Source organism: Herpailurus yagouaroundi, unplaced genomic scaffold (genome assembly GCF_014898765.1).
Source record: "Herpailurus yagouaroundi ecotype Mexico unplaced genomic scaffold, PumYag 218, whole genome shotgun sequence".
Taxonomy (NCBI): domain Eukaryota; kingdom Metazoa; phylum Chordata; class Mammalia; order Carnivora; family Felidae; genus Herpailurus; species Herpailurus yagouaroundi.
Window position 1 is genome coordinate 4,925,375 of NW_024412449.1, and position 19,575 is coordinate 4,944,949.

General features: G+C 40.1%; 1 protein-coding gene across 2 annotated transcripts; it reads right to left on the minus strand.

Annotated features, from left to right (window-relative positions):
* Nucleotides 1-860: 860 nt before the first annotated feature.
* WEE1 (WEE1 G2 checkpoint kinase) lies at nucleotides 861-19,490 on the minus strand. Of its 2 annotated transcripts, none has more exons than XM_040456911.1 (11): nucleotides 17,885-19,483; nucleotides 16,216-16,421; nucleotides 15,652-15,715; nucleotides 15,291-15,463; nucleotides 14,677-14,798; nucleotides 10,735-10,881; nucleotides 7,300-7,395; nucleotides 7,127-7,212; nucleotides 6,124-6,294; nucleotides 5,877-6,022; nucleotides 861-4,762 (listed from the first exon to the last, which is right to left on the minus strand). In XM_040456911.1, the coding sequence occupies exons 1-11, from the start codon at nucleotides 18,458-18,460 to the stop codon at nucleotides 4,609-4,611; spliced, it is 1,941 nt and encodes a 646-aa protein (XP_040312845.1). In that variant the 5' UTR covers nucleotides 18,461-19,483; the 3' UTR covers nucleotides 861-4,608. The 2 variants fall into 2 exon arrangements, with proteins under 2 accessions (XP_040312845.1, XP_040312846.1); XM_040456912.1 differs by having other exon boundaries at nucleotides 4,723-4,762; nucleotides 5,975-6,022; nucleotides 17,885-19,490.
* Between the last annotated feature and the right edge of the window lie 85 nt (nucleotides 19,491-19,575).

The window sequence follows — 19,575 nt, forward strand, 5'->3', positions numbered from 1 at the left end:
AGAGTCAGAGGCTCAACCAACTGAGCCACCCAGGTGCCCCCCAAGGCAAACACTTTAAATTTGAATCCTGAAACTTTGTAGCAATATCATCTGGGAAATTCCTTTTACCTATCTAAATATCATGTGCAAAATGGGGATTTTGTCATAGTTTTTATGAGGATTAAATTATACGTTTGTAAAACAGTTAGCACATAATAGATGATCAACAAGTGGTAGTGAAAACAGCAAAACCCAGTTCTCCTCTAACTATAGTCCTCTCCTCCCTTGCCCTTCTCTCTCAAGCCATGTTCCTTGAAAATGATTTATACTTGTTGTCTCTATTTGCTCATCTCCCATTTATATCCCAATTCACTGTAATCTGGCTTTTGTTTACCCCTCTACTGAAACTGCTCACCAAAGATCTCCACTCTAGATGCCTTCAGGGAGCTTTAAGTCACTTCTTAATCTTTTCTGTATATAGTCACACTTAATTTCTCCTTCAAACTTCTCTTTTAGTTTCCATGACACCAGACTTCCCAATTTCCCCAATATTCAGACTGCCCCTTCTTTCTCTTTGTTGCCTGCACTCTTTCTTTTAAATAGTATTTATCAACTTCCACAGGTCTTGAAAAAGCAGGCTTCTTTGCTATAACGTCTGAGTCAGAATTCTGTCTTTTCTACTTACCAAACTGAGTTCCTAAGTTATTTAACTTACCTCAGCCTCTTCATCTGCAAAAAGGTGACCCCTCTCTGGATAATCATCCTAATGGAGGCATTGTACACTGAATTTCCCATTGGCATAATGGATTGGTAGGCACAAATTGGAATTCCAGACCTGGAAACCCGTTTCATAAGAATGTCAAAACTCAAAACAAATATAATGCTCTCCAAAATATTTATTAACCATATGAAACTAAACAATATGAACTATGATATAAATGTTCCTTGAGGTATTTTTCTTCATAGGCTGGACTGGCCGAGGTTTCTTAGACTCTTAGTTTAATGAAGTTTGGACAGAACATGTCATCTTTTCCTGGTAAATCTTCCTAGAGCATACATAGATATTTTTCCTTACTCCAGAGACCTTTGAACTGCATTGAAAATTAGGGTCATCTGCCACAAAGAAAAAAAAAGTTCAATGATGTTCAGATGAATGCTTCTCAAAGTTTTTAACAGCTTAATGTTGGGAAAGGGTAAGTTTCAATGATGTCTTACTCCTCCAGTTTTACAAAAATCTACCTTGCTGAGCTTCTGAGAGATTTCTAACAATACAACCAGGTTTGCAGGAGAAACTTCTAGATCCACTCACTCTGCAATGTCAAATCAGTTCATTGATGCTTTTTACAGTTCTACAAATGCCTTCAAAATACTGAATGAGGCAGGTTCCTCCAAATTCCTAGTTTCAGGCTTCACTTAGGATTTTCACAATATCCGAAACACTTTCCAAATTCTTTTTTGATCCATCCTCCTTGTCGACCGCTTTCATTGGCCTTTAAAAATTTCACAAATAAATATACCTTAAGGATGCAATGACTTATTTGATCTGTTGGCTAAAGTCAGGGAGATGCTTTGTGGAGGTGAACTGGGGAGGAAAACTACTCTAATGTCAGGATGCTGCTTCTGCTTTAAGAATTAGAAGACAGCTTAAAGCATTAAGCTGTTAGCAATATTTTAAATACCATTATTTCTTGACCTCTGGAACAGAGTGAAAATGAAAACCAAAGCTTCAGAATTGGCCCTTCAAGACATTAGCTCACTAATTAAAGGGGACTGGCTTGGATTCGTGGCAAGTTAATGTAAGGCAACAATTCCATTTGCACTCAACTGCAATGTAGGATTCCTCCTACCCAACTGCATAGTCAATATTTAAAATGCTTCTTCCTTACTAAAGTAAGCTTTCCAAAAGTTTTATCTGTTACATATGTCTCAAAAAATAACGGGCATTTAACTTTGCATTCCAGTTAACTTTTCTGGAAAATTCTTCAATGCTTCAATATTAGCAGTTGTAGCTTCCTCCTGGTGTTATGCTAACAAGTTCTCATTCTGTTATAAAAACAAACAAAACCTGTTCAGTGTGCAGTGTTCCCAGCTAATGAAAACCCTATTCCCATGTGTCCAACCACATGTCCATCCCATGTGTCCTAGTTCAGGCCCTCTTTACTCTTACCCTGAGTCAGAACAATAGCTGTGAAACCAGTCTACATGTAATCCCCTGCATCTACTCACTGCTCTACCACCAGCATCTTCCCAAACTATCTAATTGTCCTTTGAGCTACCACTCTACCTGTAGAATCCCTCCAACATAGCACTTACTATGTCATTTTATGTTTACCTGGGTCTCCCCTATTTTATCCTGAGTACCAAGGGGCAAAGACTATTTTTTACTGGTCTTTGGGCCACTAATTAGCACATAGAAGGCACTCAATGTAAGTATCCTGTGGTGAATGAATATAAGCCCAACTCTCCTCAGCTTTCAAATGGTAAGAATTCCTTCTTAGAAAACCAATTTTTTCCTACTTAATATTCTTAAACAATATGTGAAAATTTTACTGCAAATATCAACTTGATGAAAAACACCTGATTTTTTTTCTTTGAAGCTAGTGCACTTGAAAAATGCACCTTGACTTTGAGTGATCCCAATATACACCAATTATACTTTTTATAGCTTTGTCGTCAGTGACTACTGAAATGTGTTACCTACTCCAGTCTTTGCAGCTTTTTAGGCTGTCACCCACACTGATCAGCTTTCTTCTCTACTGTTCCTGCCTACACTAATTCCTTTCACACCTCTAAAATGTGTTTAGCATGCCATAGGCTTAAAAGCTGAATAAAGTTATTAGAAATGTTTATAGTGGGAAGATATAGACCCTAATCAAACAAATTGTTTACCCATGATCAAAAAGCACAAGGATCTTGTAACATCTTTTTGTGTGTGTGTGTGACCTTACTCTGGTTCTAATCTACATCAGAAAAAGATGTCACGTAGAATTAGCACTGTTTATCACTTGAATCTGCACTCTTAATTCTTAAAAAATCCAGCCTAGTTCAACTGAGTTACAACCTCATTTTAAAGCTCTCTTTTGTGACTCAGCTCAAATTAGAAAATTATGAGTCATTACATCCACTTAATAATCTAAAGCTATTTTAACCTACATTATATTACATTTCTAGCAGATCAAATGTATAATATACAATGTGATGAACAAATATTAAATATGACAAATGAAAAACATTTATGATTGATGGACAAATTTTTCTTCAATCACAAAATGTAACTGATGTAGACTAAAGCTCATCATTAAACAATAAATGTTTCATATTCTATCAAAAATGTGTCCTCTGCTTTTAGTACTTTATATACATTATACTCTAAATGTTAAAATGTGATAGTAGACATAAAATAGTAGAAAACAGGCATCACAAGATTTAGACAATTATGGTAAGCTCAGAGTGACTTTTAATATGCCAATCAATGTTAGTAAAACACAAGTCAAGCAGACATGTGCAAACATGTTTCAAACCAAAATTAATAGGCAAACATACGACAGACAAATTCTATGTTGTTTTTGCTTCTGCAATGTCTGGTTAGCCAGTATTATTAGTCAAATGGCTAATCATTGATAAAATATATTTTGTGAAAAGCTTGGAATAGTCAGAAGTCATTCTGGCATTACAAACAGCTATGTACACTATCGCCAAGATTAGTTTATATACACAAATATTGAAGAGAAACCGGGGAAAACATTTAAAAACAGACTAACAATACAATCAAGTACAAAACTTGGGTGGAGGGAGAGAACATTTTTAAAAAGGGTCAGGGAAGGGCATTATCAGGAAAAATTACAAAACCAGTAATAATTATACTACATTAATACAGCAATCCAAAAGGGAAAAAAAGGTGCATTACTCCAATGCACTAGCTTCAAAGTTCAAAGGAAAAAAAGGCAAATAGCTGCTTGTCATCAAGAGCAGCTACATATTTCACATAATTGTTTTCCAAAAAAAGCCTATTAACAACAATGATTGTTTAATGCTACAATTTTACAGCAAGGACAAAACTAAAATAGCAGCAAATTCACAAGGCAATACTTCCACAGAATTATCATTCCATGGTTCATGCAGTGCCTACAAAGTGCTCCCAGTTGGATATACAAGTATAATTCACAATTAAAAAAAAAAAAAGAAATATAAGATTGACACACAGGTACACTGAAGGCTGAGTAGTACTGAGTCTCTTAGCATTTCCCTTTTCAAAGGGAGAATATGTTTGTAATAAAGCCCTTGAGTCCTTTTTACAGGTCACTACAGGGAAAGTCACCTTTTATTACAATGCAACAGCAAACCATAAGCAGCACACCACCACAGTGGTTAACCCTGGAAAGGCTGGTGTAACATCCAACAGTGACTGACATCCTACAGAAGACAGACTAGTAAGACTAGACGAAAGCCTGATATAGCACTGGTCAAAATACAGCTTTCAACTGTAATTCACAAGTAAAAGTCCTAAAGGTATTTCAGTAAAACTACTGACACCGATTGAGAAAGTAATTTGCAAACTGGATTCTAGCAGTGATTTCAACCTAGCTTCCTCTTGTCACAGTTTTTTGGGGGAGGTGGGAAATGAGTAGTTCAGTATATGGTAAGGCTGACAGAGCGGTTCATTTTCTTTCCAATAAGTCGAGATGTTCTATTACTCTGGGTGGTGGACCTAGTGGTCATCCGATCAGTGAAGAGTGCTCTTTCCTCAGCTGCAGCTTTTGCCAACTGGGCTTTCTTGAGTTCTCTAAGAACATAAAAATAGGAAACAAGACTTTTCACCTATTGTTTTAATCCCAGGAAGGGATCATAGGAGGCCAAACATATAACTATATTGTCAGTTGGGAGATCTTAGCATGTCATCATTATTCTAAAGATATAACTGAGGAAAAAACTACAATATTAACTTTGCTTTTGCTCAAACAACTTAAATTTATGATTTTATTTTGTGCTTTCAAAATTAAAATATCATATACACTTAAACACAAGTAATAAAGATGCTAATAAAGAGGACACTGAATCTTAAATAATTTCAAACAACACTACTAATTCATATTGTGAAACTATCTCTATATAATAGAGATAAAAGGAAAATTCTACTTCCTATTTGTATGAACTATGATGGCTATCAAACTAGTGGCAAATAAACCTTTTAATATTTCAAGACAGTTTTATTAGATTAAAATCAGCAATAAAGCAAATGAATTAGAATTAACATTCCAATCATTTTAGTGAAAATATCAAAGGTCATTCAGATCAAATATGAGACTCATTTACTAACCTAATTGACATGAATTTAATCCTTTCATAAAAATAAATAGAAAAAATGAAGGAAAATGTTGATTTATGGTGAGCGTTTAGGGGGGAAAAAACCTGTACAGGCTCACTTAGCTTTTGCCAAAGGGATTGGGGATTATTACCACTTGCAAATACTTGCTAGTCTTAAAAATTTTTTTAAGTCCAGGGGTGCCTGGGTGGCTCAGTTAAGCATCTGACTTCAGCTCAGGTCATGATCTCACAGTTCGTGAGTTTGAGCCCCATATCGGCCTCAGAGCCTGGACCCTGATTCGGATTCGGTCTCCCTCTCTCTCTGCCTCTCCCCCACTCACACTCTGTCTCTCTGTCTCTCTCTCTCAAAAAATAAAATAAAATAAAATAATTAAAAATTTCTTAAGTCCCTAATTTCAAAGTTGAGGAACAATACAAATTAATAGATCACAAACACTAATTTAAGGCAGAAATCCCCAAATTTTAACTGTACAGCATACCAGACTACCAGAGCCTTCACTGACAAAAAGCCTAAGTCATCTCATTAAAATTTGAAAATGAAAGTTAAAACATTCCAAAAAACCCTCACTTACTTCTGCAAAAGTGAATTTTTGAATTTTTCAGCATTCAATTCTATTCGTAATTGTTCTGCACTTTTTCTAGAAGCAGATAGCAATACTGAATGTTTTACCAGTGCCATTGCTGAAGGCCTTTTCTCTGGGTCTGGATGAATCATAACCTTAAAAAGATAAGTAAAATTAAGGTAAAGACAGGCAATTTAATAAAACATTAAACCATTTCAATAAAAAGTGCTTTATATACAAAAAAAAAAATGCTCACTTTTAGCAACTCTGTAAACTCTTGGGAAAGCACTTGCGGAATGCGAGGTAATCTACCCTGTCTGATTTCATGCCATTGATCTCCATTTCTAGGAAGAGGTTCAGCACCAGCAGCACATACCACTGTGAGGGCAAGGGCAAAAATATCCGCCTTTGGTAGATGGGTATAATTCTGCAAAATTAAAAAAAAAATTTTTTTTTTAATATAAAAACACCCAAAATAAGGTAAAGTTACAGTGATGGCTTAAGTGAGAAATAGAACTAAATTGAAATATCCAATGCCACATTTAACTTTTAAGACCTATTCAGAGAAAAAGCTAAATTTGAGGAGTTTTTTTTTAATTACAAAGTAATACATACTTTGGGAGGGGAGTGGTAAATACATTTCTAAAAGTAAATGCCTTCTCTTTTTCAGTGGTTTGATTCAACTCTTAGAAACTCCTATCCTTCTGGGGGCATTCATATGAAAACACAAAACACGTATATATGGACAGGTTACAAATATACATACACGTATAAAAAGAACAATGGGATCGTACAATTTATTTGTTCTACATGTTCCACTTGCATTCAAAACTCTTACCACGAAATATTTTGTCACTTTTTTTTTTTTGGTCACACTCTTTCTGAAACAGTACTATTAACTATATGTCATTATTTATTTTTGTTCCCTTACTGCTAAACACTTACTTACATTGTTCCCAAATGGGAATTCTGGATCAAAGGGTACAGGATTTTAAAACATTGATACAAACTCTTTGATCTCCAAAAAGGCTATGGCATTTTATAGTTCTAATAGTAATGTATGAGAAATTCTCTTTTACCACAACTCCACCATTGTTGAATACTATAAATCTCTGCCTTTACTGAATTTTGCTAAATTAAATACCCAGCTAATGGTTTAGGCTTTTTTTTTTTTTTGACCATTTTACCTATTATTAGCTTAAAAATTTAATGTCTGCATTGTTATAAAGCAAACAGGATTATTAAAGAAAAAAAACTACCTCCTGCAAAACTTCATTAGCAAGAAAACGGCTATCACCCTCTTCAACTTGTGGACTAGAGATCCTTGTTACATGACCAAGATCACCTATAAGTATTAAAAAAAATAGAGTCAAGAGTTAAACAACCTCTTACTTTATTTTAAGGTAATAATCTGGTCATCTTTTTTTCTTACCTATTTTAAACATTACTTTGTTTGATGCCCAGTCATCTTCATCTCCTTCTTCAGAGGCAGCATTTGGGATTGAGGTTCGAGATATGAAAATATTACCTGTCAAACAATTAATTATGTAAGCTGCACTAACAATTAATACTATAACCAAAGCTCAAAAAACAAGGCCGTGCAACAGAATCATCACAAAAGCTTTCAAATACAGATTCTCATATGTTCTACCCCAAAAGCCAATGAGAGTAAGAATCTCAGGGGATAGGAACTGGGGTTGTATTTTCTAGGAACATATTTTCTTGCCTAGTACTGATCTTTGAACACTTGGAAACTACTGCATTAGACCCTTGTCATCTACACATTGATCTTCGGCTTTAACTACTTAGAAACAATACAAAAAGTAATAATGTAGTAATTTGTGATGCTACAAAATTATAAATTTTAACCTAATGCTACAGGCTGGTGCAAAACATACAAATAATGGAACTTGAGTTTGGCTAACCATACAGCATCTACATCCCAATGTAGCTCTGTGGTTCATTTCTGCTGTACACATATTTTTCTTTAAATTCTAGTAAGTTTATGATTGACATAAGTTTCAGTGACAGTTTTCACTTTAACAGTTCTACCAATGTAATACTGAGTTCATAAATGTTATATTTACTGAAGTCCTCTTTCCAACTTCACTTTATTTATAGGACAACTTACTTTACGATGGTATTTGTGAATTTGAAATTTTAAAATTCACATGCCTTAATGAAAAACTTTTGGTACTTATAAGGGTCCACTGTGTTCGTCTGACACTTAATACAAGGTGTGAGTGATTTAAATCTTACTATTCATATTTACTGCCTTCAGTCCAAATATTATATTTTCCCTTTTGAAAATAAAAATCTGAGTTGTTTACACATAGGTAAGAAATTCTTCATGTAACTTACAGAATTAAAGTAGGTTGTGTAAAATGATTTAATTTCTCATAAATCACACATTTCCACAGACAAAAAAACAAAAACCAAAAAACTTCATTAAAGTCAACTTAAAAACACCTAGCTATGGGGTGCCTGGGTGGCTCAGTCAGTGAAGCATCAGACTTTAGCTCAGGTCATGGACTCATGAGTTCTGTGCTGACAGCTTGGAGCCTTCCTTGGATTCCGTGTCTCCCTCTCTCTCTGCCTCTCTCCCACTTGTGCTCTGTCTCTCAAAAATAAACAAACACTTGGGGGTGCCTGGGTGGCTCAGTCGGCTAAGTGTCCAACTTTGGCTCGGGACACGATCTCACAGTCTGTGAGTTCAAGCCCTGCATTGGGCTCTGTGCTAACAGCTCAGAGCCTAGAGCCTGCTTTGGATTCTGTGTCTCCCTCTCTTTCTGCCCCTCCCCTGCTCTGTCTCTCTCTCTCAAAAATAAAAACATTTAAAAAACTTTAAATAAACATTAAAAAAAAAAAACCACACACACACACACCTAGCCTAAAATTCATACTTGAATTCATCAACCTTTTATAACTTCCACTTTGTAGGAAATACAGAGGAAAGAGGAATAAGCTAAATGATGCAAGGGAGGGGCACCTGGGTGACGCAGTCGGTTAAGCGTCTGGCTTTTGGTTTTGGCTCAGGTCATGATCTCATGGTTTTGGGAGTTCAAACCCTGCACTGGCTCTGTGCTGACAGTGTGGAGTCTTCGTGGGATATTCTCTCTCTGCCCCTCCTCCGCTCATGCTGTCGCTTTCTCTCAAAAATAAATAAGCTTTAAAAAATTATAAAAAAATTATGGCGCCTGGGTGGCTCAGCTGGCTGGGCATCTGACTTCAGAGCAGGTCACGATTTCACAGTTTGTGGGTTCAGGCCCTGCATCTGGCTCTGTGCTGACAGGTCAGAGCCTGGAGTCAGCTTCTGATTCTGTGTCTCCCTCTCTCTCTGCCCTCCCCCATCCACGCGCTCTCTCTCAAAAATAAACATAAAAAAAAAAAAAAAAAAAAAAAAGAAAAAAAAAGATGCAACACATAGTCCTGAAATGGATACTAGTATGGACAAATCAGCCATCAAGAACCTGGGACATCTGGGGAAAATTTAAGCATGATCTGGGTATTAAAGGAGACGAAAATTTACTGAAACAAAAAGGTAGAGATGACATATGACAAGTTTTAAAACAGTATGTACATTATGAGGTTATTTTAACAAAATGAGAGGGATTTGCACTAAAATGCCATTGTAGCATGCACTTGCATCTTTTTAATATAAGATAATCATACTGCATGTGCCATTTGTTTTCTGCATAATACAGTAACACTTTCATGGTATATAGGCTAGAAATACCACCATGTTTGTATAGCACTTAAGTTTCCAAAAACATGTTCACATATCTCATTTGATTCTAACAACCCCATTACCAGTACCAGCATTACTTTAGGATTATGGTTCATAGCCTAGCAGAAGAGAAGGTCTTTAATTTTTTTTTTTTAATGTTTATTTATTTTTGACAGAGAGAGAGACAGAGCATGAGCAGGAGAGGGGCAGAGAGAGAGAGGAAGACACAGAATCCGAAACAGGCTACAGGCTCTGAGCTGTCAGCATAGAGGCTGACACATGGCTCAAACTCACAGACCGCGAGATCATGACCTGAGCCAAAGTCGGACGCTCAACCGACTGAGCCACCCAGGCACCCTAGAATAGCAGGGCTTTAAACAACAGATTCTCAGTCTCCCAATCAGAGTACTACCTAGTTCATGACTATACAGTTCCCATAAGACGTGGCAAATTTTTCCAACTTTTAATAAAAATTAGTTTATTGTCTCAAATATTTTGAGATAACAAGGGAAAAGGTGTCTGGAAATCATAAAACAATACTTACATGTGGCTCAAAGTTCTTTTAAAACTAACAATGACGGGGAGCCTGGGTGGCTCAGTCGGTTAAGCGTCCGACTTCAGCTCAGGTCACGATCTCACGGTCCGTGAGTTCGAGCCCCGCGTCGGGCTCTGGGCTGATGATGGCCCAGAGCCTGGAGACTGCTTCCGATTCTGTGTCTCCCTTTCTCTCTGACCCTCCCCCGTTCATGCTCTGCCTCTCTCTGTCTCAAAAATAAATAAACGTTAAAAAAAAAAAAATTTAAAACAATGAAAAAACACAGTAAGACATATGTATATATACACATACATACGTATAAAGTTTATTTATTTTGAGCGAGAGAGACAGAGCACGAGCTGGGAAAGGGCACAGAGGGGGAGAGAATCCCAAGCAAGCTCTGTGATGACAGCGCAGAGTCTGATTGTGGGGCTCAAACTGACAAACCATGAGATCATGACCTGAGCCAGAATCAAGAGTCAGATACTTAACCAATTGAGCCACTCAGGTGCCCCATGGACGTGTATGTTTTCATGTTGTTTTAATGAAATCATTTATTCTCTATAACACTAAAGAACACAGGTCAGAGAATTTGTAATACTTACTAGGCTTTATATCCATGTGAACCAAAGACATTGAATGAATATACCTCAAGCCCCGGCCAACTTGCAAAAGGAGATCCTTCAACTCTGCTTCTGTAAAGTAACTCATGCTTCTATAGTTTTCACTTATGGCATCAGCTAAACTTCCACCTAACGAACATGGAAAAAATTAGCAATTTCTTCTTTCTGAAATATTTTTCTCCATCTTTACTGAATGGTCACAAACTCAACAAAGAAAGTGACATTTTATAGGACCTATTCCCTCCTCCTTGTTTGTGATATCAAAATCTTACTCTTTCAACAGGTAATATACTCACATAGGTACAAAATATAAAGTCTCTGTGTCATCCAGATACCCCAGCATCCTACCTGGTTCTTTTTCCCAGAATAAACCAATGTTATTTGTTTCTTATATATCTTTTTCAATTCCTTTTTACACAAATGGTAACATTTTCATGATCTTGAAGATCATTCTTTACTAATACACAAAGACTACCTTGTTCTCTCCTAAGTCTCTATACAATTCCACTGTATAACTGAATGGTAAGGAACTAACCAATCTCCTGAGGAACATTTTAAAATAATTTCCTTTGCTACTATATACTACATTCTAAGAAATAACTTTGTACATTGGTCATACAACATACATTTAATATATCTCATAGAAAAAAAAACTACTGGCTTTTATAGTATGTATAATCATAAAACAATACTAGTATGTGGCTCAAGCGTGTGTGTGTGTGTGAGAGAGATACTATCTTATATACAGGATAAATTTTTATAGCTAAGAGGGTTTTGGAAGACAAATCTGGGGCAATTTTACTTACACACACACAATCCCCCATAGAGAAGTCTGTACGAATGTATACTCCCATCATTAATATATGAGAATACTTGTTTTCCCACACCCTTGACAGTCGTCTATAAATTTTATAGGTAAAAACCAGTGTCTTAGTATAGTTTTAACTTGCTTTTATAGAATCAAACCAACCAGCTAATTTGTTTATACTTTTAAAAAACTTTGTAAGTTTATACAAGTTTTATTAAAAACATTATAAGTTTATAACTTATCTCAAAGGAAAAGAGGAGTTATACAAAGCAAAACAAAACAAAAACCAAAACAAACCACATCTGTTTAAAGCTTAGTTAGGAATAATAAAATCAGAGCCAGGGTAATAAAATCAGGGAGGTATACTGATACATGTTGTTAGTCAGGAAAGGCTAAATAGCAAAATGTCCAATGTGTTTTAAAAATAAAAATAAATCACACACCTCGATATTTTAGGCTTAAGTATGTTCTCCATACTTGTACCAATTTTGAACTTCAGGAAAAAGAGGGCTTAGAAGAGAGATCAATAAGCTTGTCAGACAAGTGGGCTTGAAGTCCTAGACCAAGTTTAATAAGATAGAATACAGCTGCTTTTTAGTGGGTCCAGTACCTATAGCTAGGCCAGTTCCTTCTATCTCATTGCTGAAAGAAAGAGAGAGGTGAGAGAAGAGCAAGACACTCAACTGATATTTCAGGTTCTCTTCCCCTATCCATCAACATTTTTCCACACTTGTTTACCATGGGTAAAAATTTCAGTCTCTCACCAAACCCAGACAAAAGACTTAAAATGCAAATGAGTGTTTGAGATAATAAAGAAACTTAGTCACGGTAAAGGATATCAGTTAATCACCATGTACAAATGAAATAACAGAATCATTTCCCTGTGAAACTATGGAAAAGGATTTGAAGATCAGGTCTATTATTAGGACATTCAAAGTTTTATGTGGAGAGAAGAATGGTGGCAAAAGGACACAAAAAAAGAGTTTACAAATGTATCTAGATCGCCTTATTTGCTTTCATCTACATAGAATGAACTATACTGAGGCAATCCTGTTTCACACAGGTCTATTTATTTTTTAAAGATCTGTATATTCTTTGTTTTATACTGTTCCAAAATAATAAACTGCTTCAGAAGATTATTTTATAATTTAACTTTATACCAGGACAAGGTTTTGTTTTTGTTAGGACAAAGTCTTCATAATGAGAGGCTAGCAAGACAACTCACCTCTCCCTATCCCCCAGGACCAAGCGTTTTCTCAAAATTATTTGAATTACACCACCACATATTTATTTGGTAGATTGTTACAAATTTGTGATCCCGGACTGCTACGGAAATCCTTGTTAAGAGGACCAGCCACATCAAAGTGAGAGAGAGAAAGAAACTAGAAGATGGCATGTAGCAAACACGGAGTAGAGAAGACATGGTCAGACAGCCCTATATTAAGTACAGTAACTGAAAAATGAAGGTTAAAAACCGGAAGAGTCCACAAGGCCATGAGAGACAGCTACACACATATTTTGATGATATGAATAGAAACATTTCAAGAGATGTCTGAAACAAATTAGCAGCAATGCTGTATACTGAGCACTTAATTCTTTCAAGTGTAGAGAATAAAATGACAGTTCAGTAAGAAATAAGGCATGAGAAAAGGCTCTTTTACTTCTGTTTTGTTCAATGTTTTTAAATACTGAAAATCTGAATCGACTACCTACACCACTTATTCACAAGCTATGAGATGGCTGGTCTTATTTAAGGAAAAAATAACGAAAGTCAACAAAAATAAGTAACACAAACATAAATCATTGTTAATCACCTCTTAACTGTTCACTAAATTCTAAATTCTCTACTATTCAAATATACAGAAATGGAAATCCAGTGTATATAATAATTTACCTATTTAATAACAGGTATTTACAAGAATCAGAATTGAGACCAGGGTTTTGACTAAGGTTTAATGAAAAAAGGGGGAACCAAGTTGGTCCTTGAAAGACTTGCTGAAATCGAAAGCTCTCCAGAAGTCCAAAATTGAACTTCTATAGATGCTTGTTTTGTTGGTTTGGAGGGGAAATGAGGGAGAGAGGCGAACGAAGCTAGAGAACTAAAAGAGTTTAACATAATAAAAAAAGTCTGAGTGGATTCTAGTGGTACACTAGGCTGGATAAACGGGAATGGGGGCAAGATTACAGAATACTTTGGACAAATGGCTGAAGTTAGAACAATGGAGAGTCACTGTCACTGGTTTAAACCAGTATCAGTTTGTTTTTTTTTTTTTTTTTTCAACGTTTATTTATTTTTGGGACAGAGAGAGACAGAACATGAACGGGGGAGGGGCAGAGAGAGAGGGAGACACAGAATCGGAAACAGGCTCCAGGCTCTGAGCCATCAGCCCAGAGCCTGACGCGGGGCTCGAACTCGCAGACCGCGAGATCGTGACCTGGCTGAAGTCGAACGCTTAACCGACTGCGACACCCAGGCGCCCCAAGTATCAGTTTTAATAGCACATAAAATGAAATGGAAAAGGAAAACTAGATGCATTGAACCTGCGTTATTAACTACTATATCCCACATACACTATGCTACATGCTAGGGATGCTAAAATACATATGGCAAGTCCACTGTCCTCTCCAAATCGGTGTGACTAACATGCACACAAAATGCACAATTCTACTACTGAGGTAAAAGGGACAACGTTTATAATTTTTACTTAACGTCAAGGTAGGCAATGAACTTGAAATTCATGTTAGGCTCCTTGATCTTTGCATTTTAAGAAATAAAAGGGGGGAGGGCCTGGGTGGCTCAGTTGGTTGGGTGGCCGACTTCAGCTCAGGTCATGATCTCACGGTTTGTGGGTTTCAAGCCCCGCATCGGGCTCTGTACTGACAGCTCAGAGCCTAGAGCCTGCTTCGGATTCTGTCTCTCTCTCTCTCTCTCTCTGTCTCTCTCTCTCAAAAATAAACGTTAAAAAAGATTTTTAATAAAATTTAATTTAAAAAAATTTTTAAAAAAATAAAAAAAAACCACAGAGTTAAAGTAGGATTTCAGATAAAAATAAGCATTTCCTCGGTGTTCATTTTTCTGAACTCACAAGTTTCAAACAGAACAATGTATTACTCACCATTACAATACTCATTCTGTATAAGCATATGATCATCTTCTGCCCATGCAGAGAAATATCGAACTACATGAGAATGTTGTCCAAGCACTGCATGGGCATACACCTCCCTCAAAGCGTTCTGCCTAGGAGAAATTTGACATTGATAGAATGGTACATCATTTTTATTCAAGCCTAAACTGAATTAATTTATCTGAAACTTCATAAAAGAAACTTGACTTGTTATCTATCATTATGCTGAAGAAATAACTTCCTTGAGAGGGAGGGTGTTAAGACTCTGTACCAGATTTTTCTAAAGGCTTCCATTAAAGAAAAATGCTAGTTACAAAGAAGGAACCTTGCTGGCCCTAGGACTCAGGAAAAACAAAACTCCATTTTACTGTGAACTCATGGATGCTCCCAGGAAAAAGAAATTTAAGTTAGCCTTCAAAATCAGACTACTCATATTATTTTACCAAGTTCAGTAAGAATTAATGGCACAAAATGAAAAGGATCTGATTAAATTATTATGGCTTCTCAAAAGTGAGAGAATTAATTTCACTACTTGGTTATGTAAAATCTTAACATTTGCAACACCATAGGGAATAAGAGTAAAAGACAAAAATTTTAATACGTACTCATCGACGGAGCCAGCCAATGGCTTTTTTGATCGCTTAATGGCATAAACGCATCCATCCAGCCTCTTCACACACTTAAACACAGAACCAAATTCTCCAGAGCCAATTTTCTCTAGCTCATGAAATTCTGTTGTATACCGTGACTTCATATTGCTTTCAGTAATTGTGATTCTCTACAATAAGGGGTATATTCACAAAGACATGAAAATGATTTTTTGCTATAATAATAGCCCTATGTGTGAAATTTAAAAATCATTACGTTTTGTTTGAATGTGTATTTAACATGTATATATGGTTACTTGTTAAGTAAGAAGTCGAAAATGAAATTTCAGAAACAATAAAAAAATAAAAATCTATTTACTTTAGCAGGTCTTGTTTCATCTTCAAACTCATAATCACTGGCTTCCATATCTTCACCACAAGAACTGGAAAACATTATGTATGTTTCCATCAGTAGATCTGACAGACACATCAACTAGAGATCCAAAACTTTATCTGATAGATGTACAGTGAAAATGCATTTTAATGAATAAAAACAGACAAGAAAGCACTTAATTTTGTAATCACAAGATATACCTCAGCTGATTAAAATGCTGTTCCTACTGAAAAAAAATGCAGATTAACTACAAGCCAATACCACTGCACATATCAAAATTTAAGTCTTTCTAAATAATCAATAACTCTCTCTGCCTGCTTCATTTTGACACCAGATTTCCTACAAGCCATTTAGGCTTTTTATTCCTTCCTTTCTTACACTACTTCTTCTCCACAGCTGATTACTTCCCACCTGCCTCTCCTGGGAAGCAAGTGCTAGTAACAGAAAAATTTCAGAGCATAAATTTCCATGTCATTCAGATGAAATTAAATTTTGATAAGTACCACAAATCAACCTTGGATGGTTAGGAAACCAAACTAAATAACTTACTCATTCCAATGTGTTCGCTTTCTTCTACGACACTGTCCTGAGGAATGAAGTAACACAGAATCTGGGGTAAAAGGATTAATATTCACTTGAGGAGTCTGTCGCATGTCAAATTCCCTTTTTCCTGATTTTTCTGTATCCATGAACAAAGAACCACCTCGGAGTTTAACAGAGCTGGAATCGATTCCTCGAGCTTTGGAGAGCAAACTCTAGGGCAGGAAAAGTAAAATTTTAGTATCTAAATTCTATAGACCGCTTTCTCAACCCAACCTTCAACAAGCCTTTCTCATGGCTGATAGTGTAGGTCAAAGCAACACACAATCCACCGCATCTCAAGGAAAATAAACAGTGCTTAACTTGAACAGTGAAAGGTGGATACCAGTCATCTTTTCTGAAAAAGACAGCCACATAAAATAGGCCTCTAACACTAGAAAGAATAGAAATGCAGACTAAAATTAAGTTTATTCTAGAGTCTAAAAGTTAAACTCTTTCAATCCATCTAAAAATACAAAGCAGTCAGGGAGCCCCATAAAAGCTCCCTCCCGGCCCCCCCCCCCCCATCCAAATAGGGCTTTCAAAACCAACTTCGCTGGACTCCTCCCCACGCTTCTAAAGGGATCTTGCCTTGGGCATGTCCTTAATACACAAGAACACTCAAAAAACAAAAAACAAAAACCACACTTCTTCCCAAGGTCTAGGATTAACCGCACTGAACCCGACTCACTTACAAGGTCCATTTTCCATATTACTCTTATAAACATGATACTTGTCTTCATTTCAGGTAGGGTTCATTTTAAAATCTGTTACTTCTCAAGTTCCACAAGTGGCAATCTGCATACTCACTTGCCACTCAAAAACAGGTGCTGAACACCTCCTTCATTGTGATACGTTATCAGCAGTTTGAAAGCACAAGGGTCCAAACAACACCACCACTGCTGGCTTTAACAGTTGGGTTGTCCCCAATCATTAGTCAGGCTGACCACACATAGGCACTGCAAACCCAAGGGTGTAAACAAACGCTTACCCGATAAATATGCACGGATAGATTCTTAAAAGCTACCCTGAATTAAGGAATCTTTACGGCTGGAAATGCTTGGAAGGCCAGCCTTTCCTCCCAAGTCGAAGCGCAGTCACCCTGCATACCTCCAACTTAACCCCTTAAGGCCACATGACACGAAACGGTAAGCGCATGAAAAAATTTTTTAACCGAACTCCTGAGTGTGCCGCCCAAATTACAGGGCCCCTCACTGCGTTTAAAAGGCACCATATGGCTGCTGCCCTCGGGAGTGTCAGGTGGCCACGCCAGCACCGCTCCAACATCTTTCCAAACCACGTTATATCAGTGCCACACTCCGGGCTGACACGCTCGGCACGGCCCCGACTCGACCGGCGTGAAATCGTCAGCCACCTGGACGGCGCCGATCTTGAAAGATGAAGAAGTTCCAGAAGAGGCCCATTGTTCAGTTACATAATCTTAACGGACAACTTCTGGGCAGGGCCAGAAAGAGGGGCTGCCAACTTTTTGTTGCGGCTCAAGGGAGCGAGTGGGGGTGCGGCCGGGCGGTTATGTAACCGAATCCGGGGAGCGCCGCGCTCGGCTCCTGGCGCCGCGGCCTTTTTAAAAGGCTGGGCGGGCGCGGGCTCGGGGCGCCCGGGCCCCGTGTCCTCTCACCTTGGGCGTGTGCGGCGTGTCGAAGAGCCGCAGCTTGCGGAAGGTCTTGTGCGGCGGGGTGCCGGGGTGGTCCGGCGGCGGCGAGCAGGGGCCCTCGCTAGCCCGGCGCGTCCCGCAACCGCGCGGGGACGCGTCCCCCGAGCCGCCGCAGCGCACCGGCGAGAACGAGCTGCCCAGGAAGTAGGCGGCTGCCGGCGACTTGACCGGCGATGAGGAGCCGAAGCCCTCCTCCTCCCATGAGTCGCCCTCGGCCCCGCCGCCCGCCGCGTCCGCGCCCGGACAGGCGCCTCGCAGCAACATGTCCTCCTCCAGCTCCCCGGGGCTGCCGGGGGCCGGGCCGGGCGAGCGGCGGCGCTCGGGCCCGGGCTCTGTGGGGCTCCGCGCGGGCGGCAGTGGAGAGTCAGGCTCTTGAAAGGCCGAGTCCTCCCCCGTGCTGTGGCCGCTGCCCTCCTCCTCTTCCTCCTCCTCCTCCTCCTCACAGTCGCTACAGGGCGAGAAGATCAGCTTCTGCCGCAAAGTGCAAGAAGCCCCGGGACGGCGGGGCGGCGGCGGCTGCTGCCGGCTTAGGAAGCTCATCTCGCCCTGGGGCCGGGGCCGAGGACCGGAGAGCCGAAGCCCGCGGAGTCGAGGACTCGGGACGGCCTAGGGGGCGGGTCCGCCACGTGCGACTGGGCGCGCCTGGTCGCCGCGGTGGCGGACTTGCGCGGCGGCGGGCTGCGGCTCCGGAGCGCTCGGGACTGCGGGCGGCGGTGGCGGGGGTCGGCAGCGGCGGCGCGGACTGTCCAGCGGAGGCGGGGCGGCCGGGGCGCCGAGGCTGGTGTCCCCACAGGTCCAGCCGCAGGTTCGGGCTCCGCGGCTTCCCGCGACCGTTAACCACGTGAGTGCCCAGCCCACCAATCCCCGCCCAGCCCGGGGTTTGAAAAAAAAGGAGGGCGCGACGTAGCCCGCGGGGGAGGGATCAGCTACGCGATTTTGGCGCGAACCCGCTGGCTCCGCCCGCCCTCGGCGGCACGGCCTGGGCGGGCGGGGCGCCACGGGCCTATGAGGGAGTTCGACCTCCGGGAACCCGGCCGGGCACCGCCCGGTCGGGGCCGGACGGGACAGCCGAGGCGGCCCTCTGGGAGGAGCGAAGGGTGCTAGGCTCGACTAGGCCCAGCCGAACGCCACCCTGGAGGCGGCTTGCTCGTGGTACCTCAGCGCTCTCGGGTCTGAGGTGGGGGCCAGGGAACACTTCTGGGTTCCTCCGGGTCGGGGCGAGCAGGAAACCACCGTGGCTCTCCTGCCAGTCCCGTGTCCTTTCGGTGCGAGCCGCTGGGGGCGTTGTAGGCGTGGCTGTAGGCAGTCACGTTCCCCGGTAGAGGTTTGAGCCGGAAATGGTGACTCGGGCCTCTGGAGCTTTGAGAACTGAGCGCGTTGCTTAGGCCGGACCCAGAAATCAGCCGGAAGGCCCACAGACGGGAGTCGGAGGCGGGGAAACGGCTGTGGGGAAGGCCTGTGGAGCCTCAGTTTCCCCCCAGGGTGGCTGTTAGGGTCGGGTGTGTCCCCAGCGAGGTGAGTTCCCCCAAGCTGTGGCAGTCCACCCGAGACTTGTCCAGAGTAAATACCAGCGGCACCAACAGTCGGCCCCAGCACGAAACCAAGTGCTCACCACGCGGCCACGGTGTTTATATTTGTTTGCCAGCACGTGGGCA

What these genes read in the sequence shown, in the direction of transcription:
- WEE1 (XM_040456911.1), bottom strand. Translation starts at nt 18,460, where the DNA reads ATGAGCTTCCTAAGCCGGCAGCAGCCGCCGCCGCCCCGCCGTCCCGGG. An exon ending in ACAGAATGAGTATTGTAATG is followed by an intron (nt 10,882 to 14,676) that starts GTGAGTAATACA and finishes CATGTTCGTTAG; the next exon opens with GTGGAAGTTTAGCTGATGCC. An exon ending in TCACATGGATATAAAGCCTA is followed by an intron (nt 7,396 to 10,734) that starts GTAAGTATTACA and finishes ATTGTTTGACAG; the next exon opens with GTAATATTTTCATATCTCGA.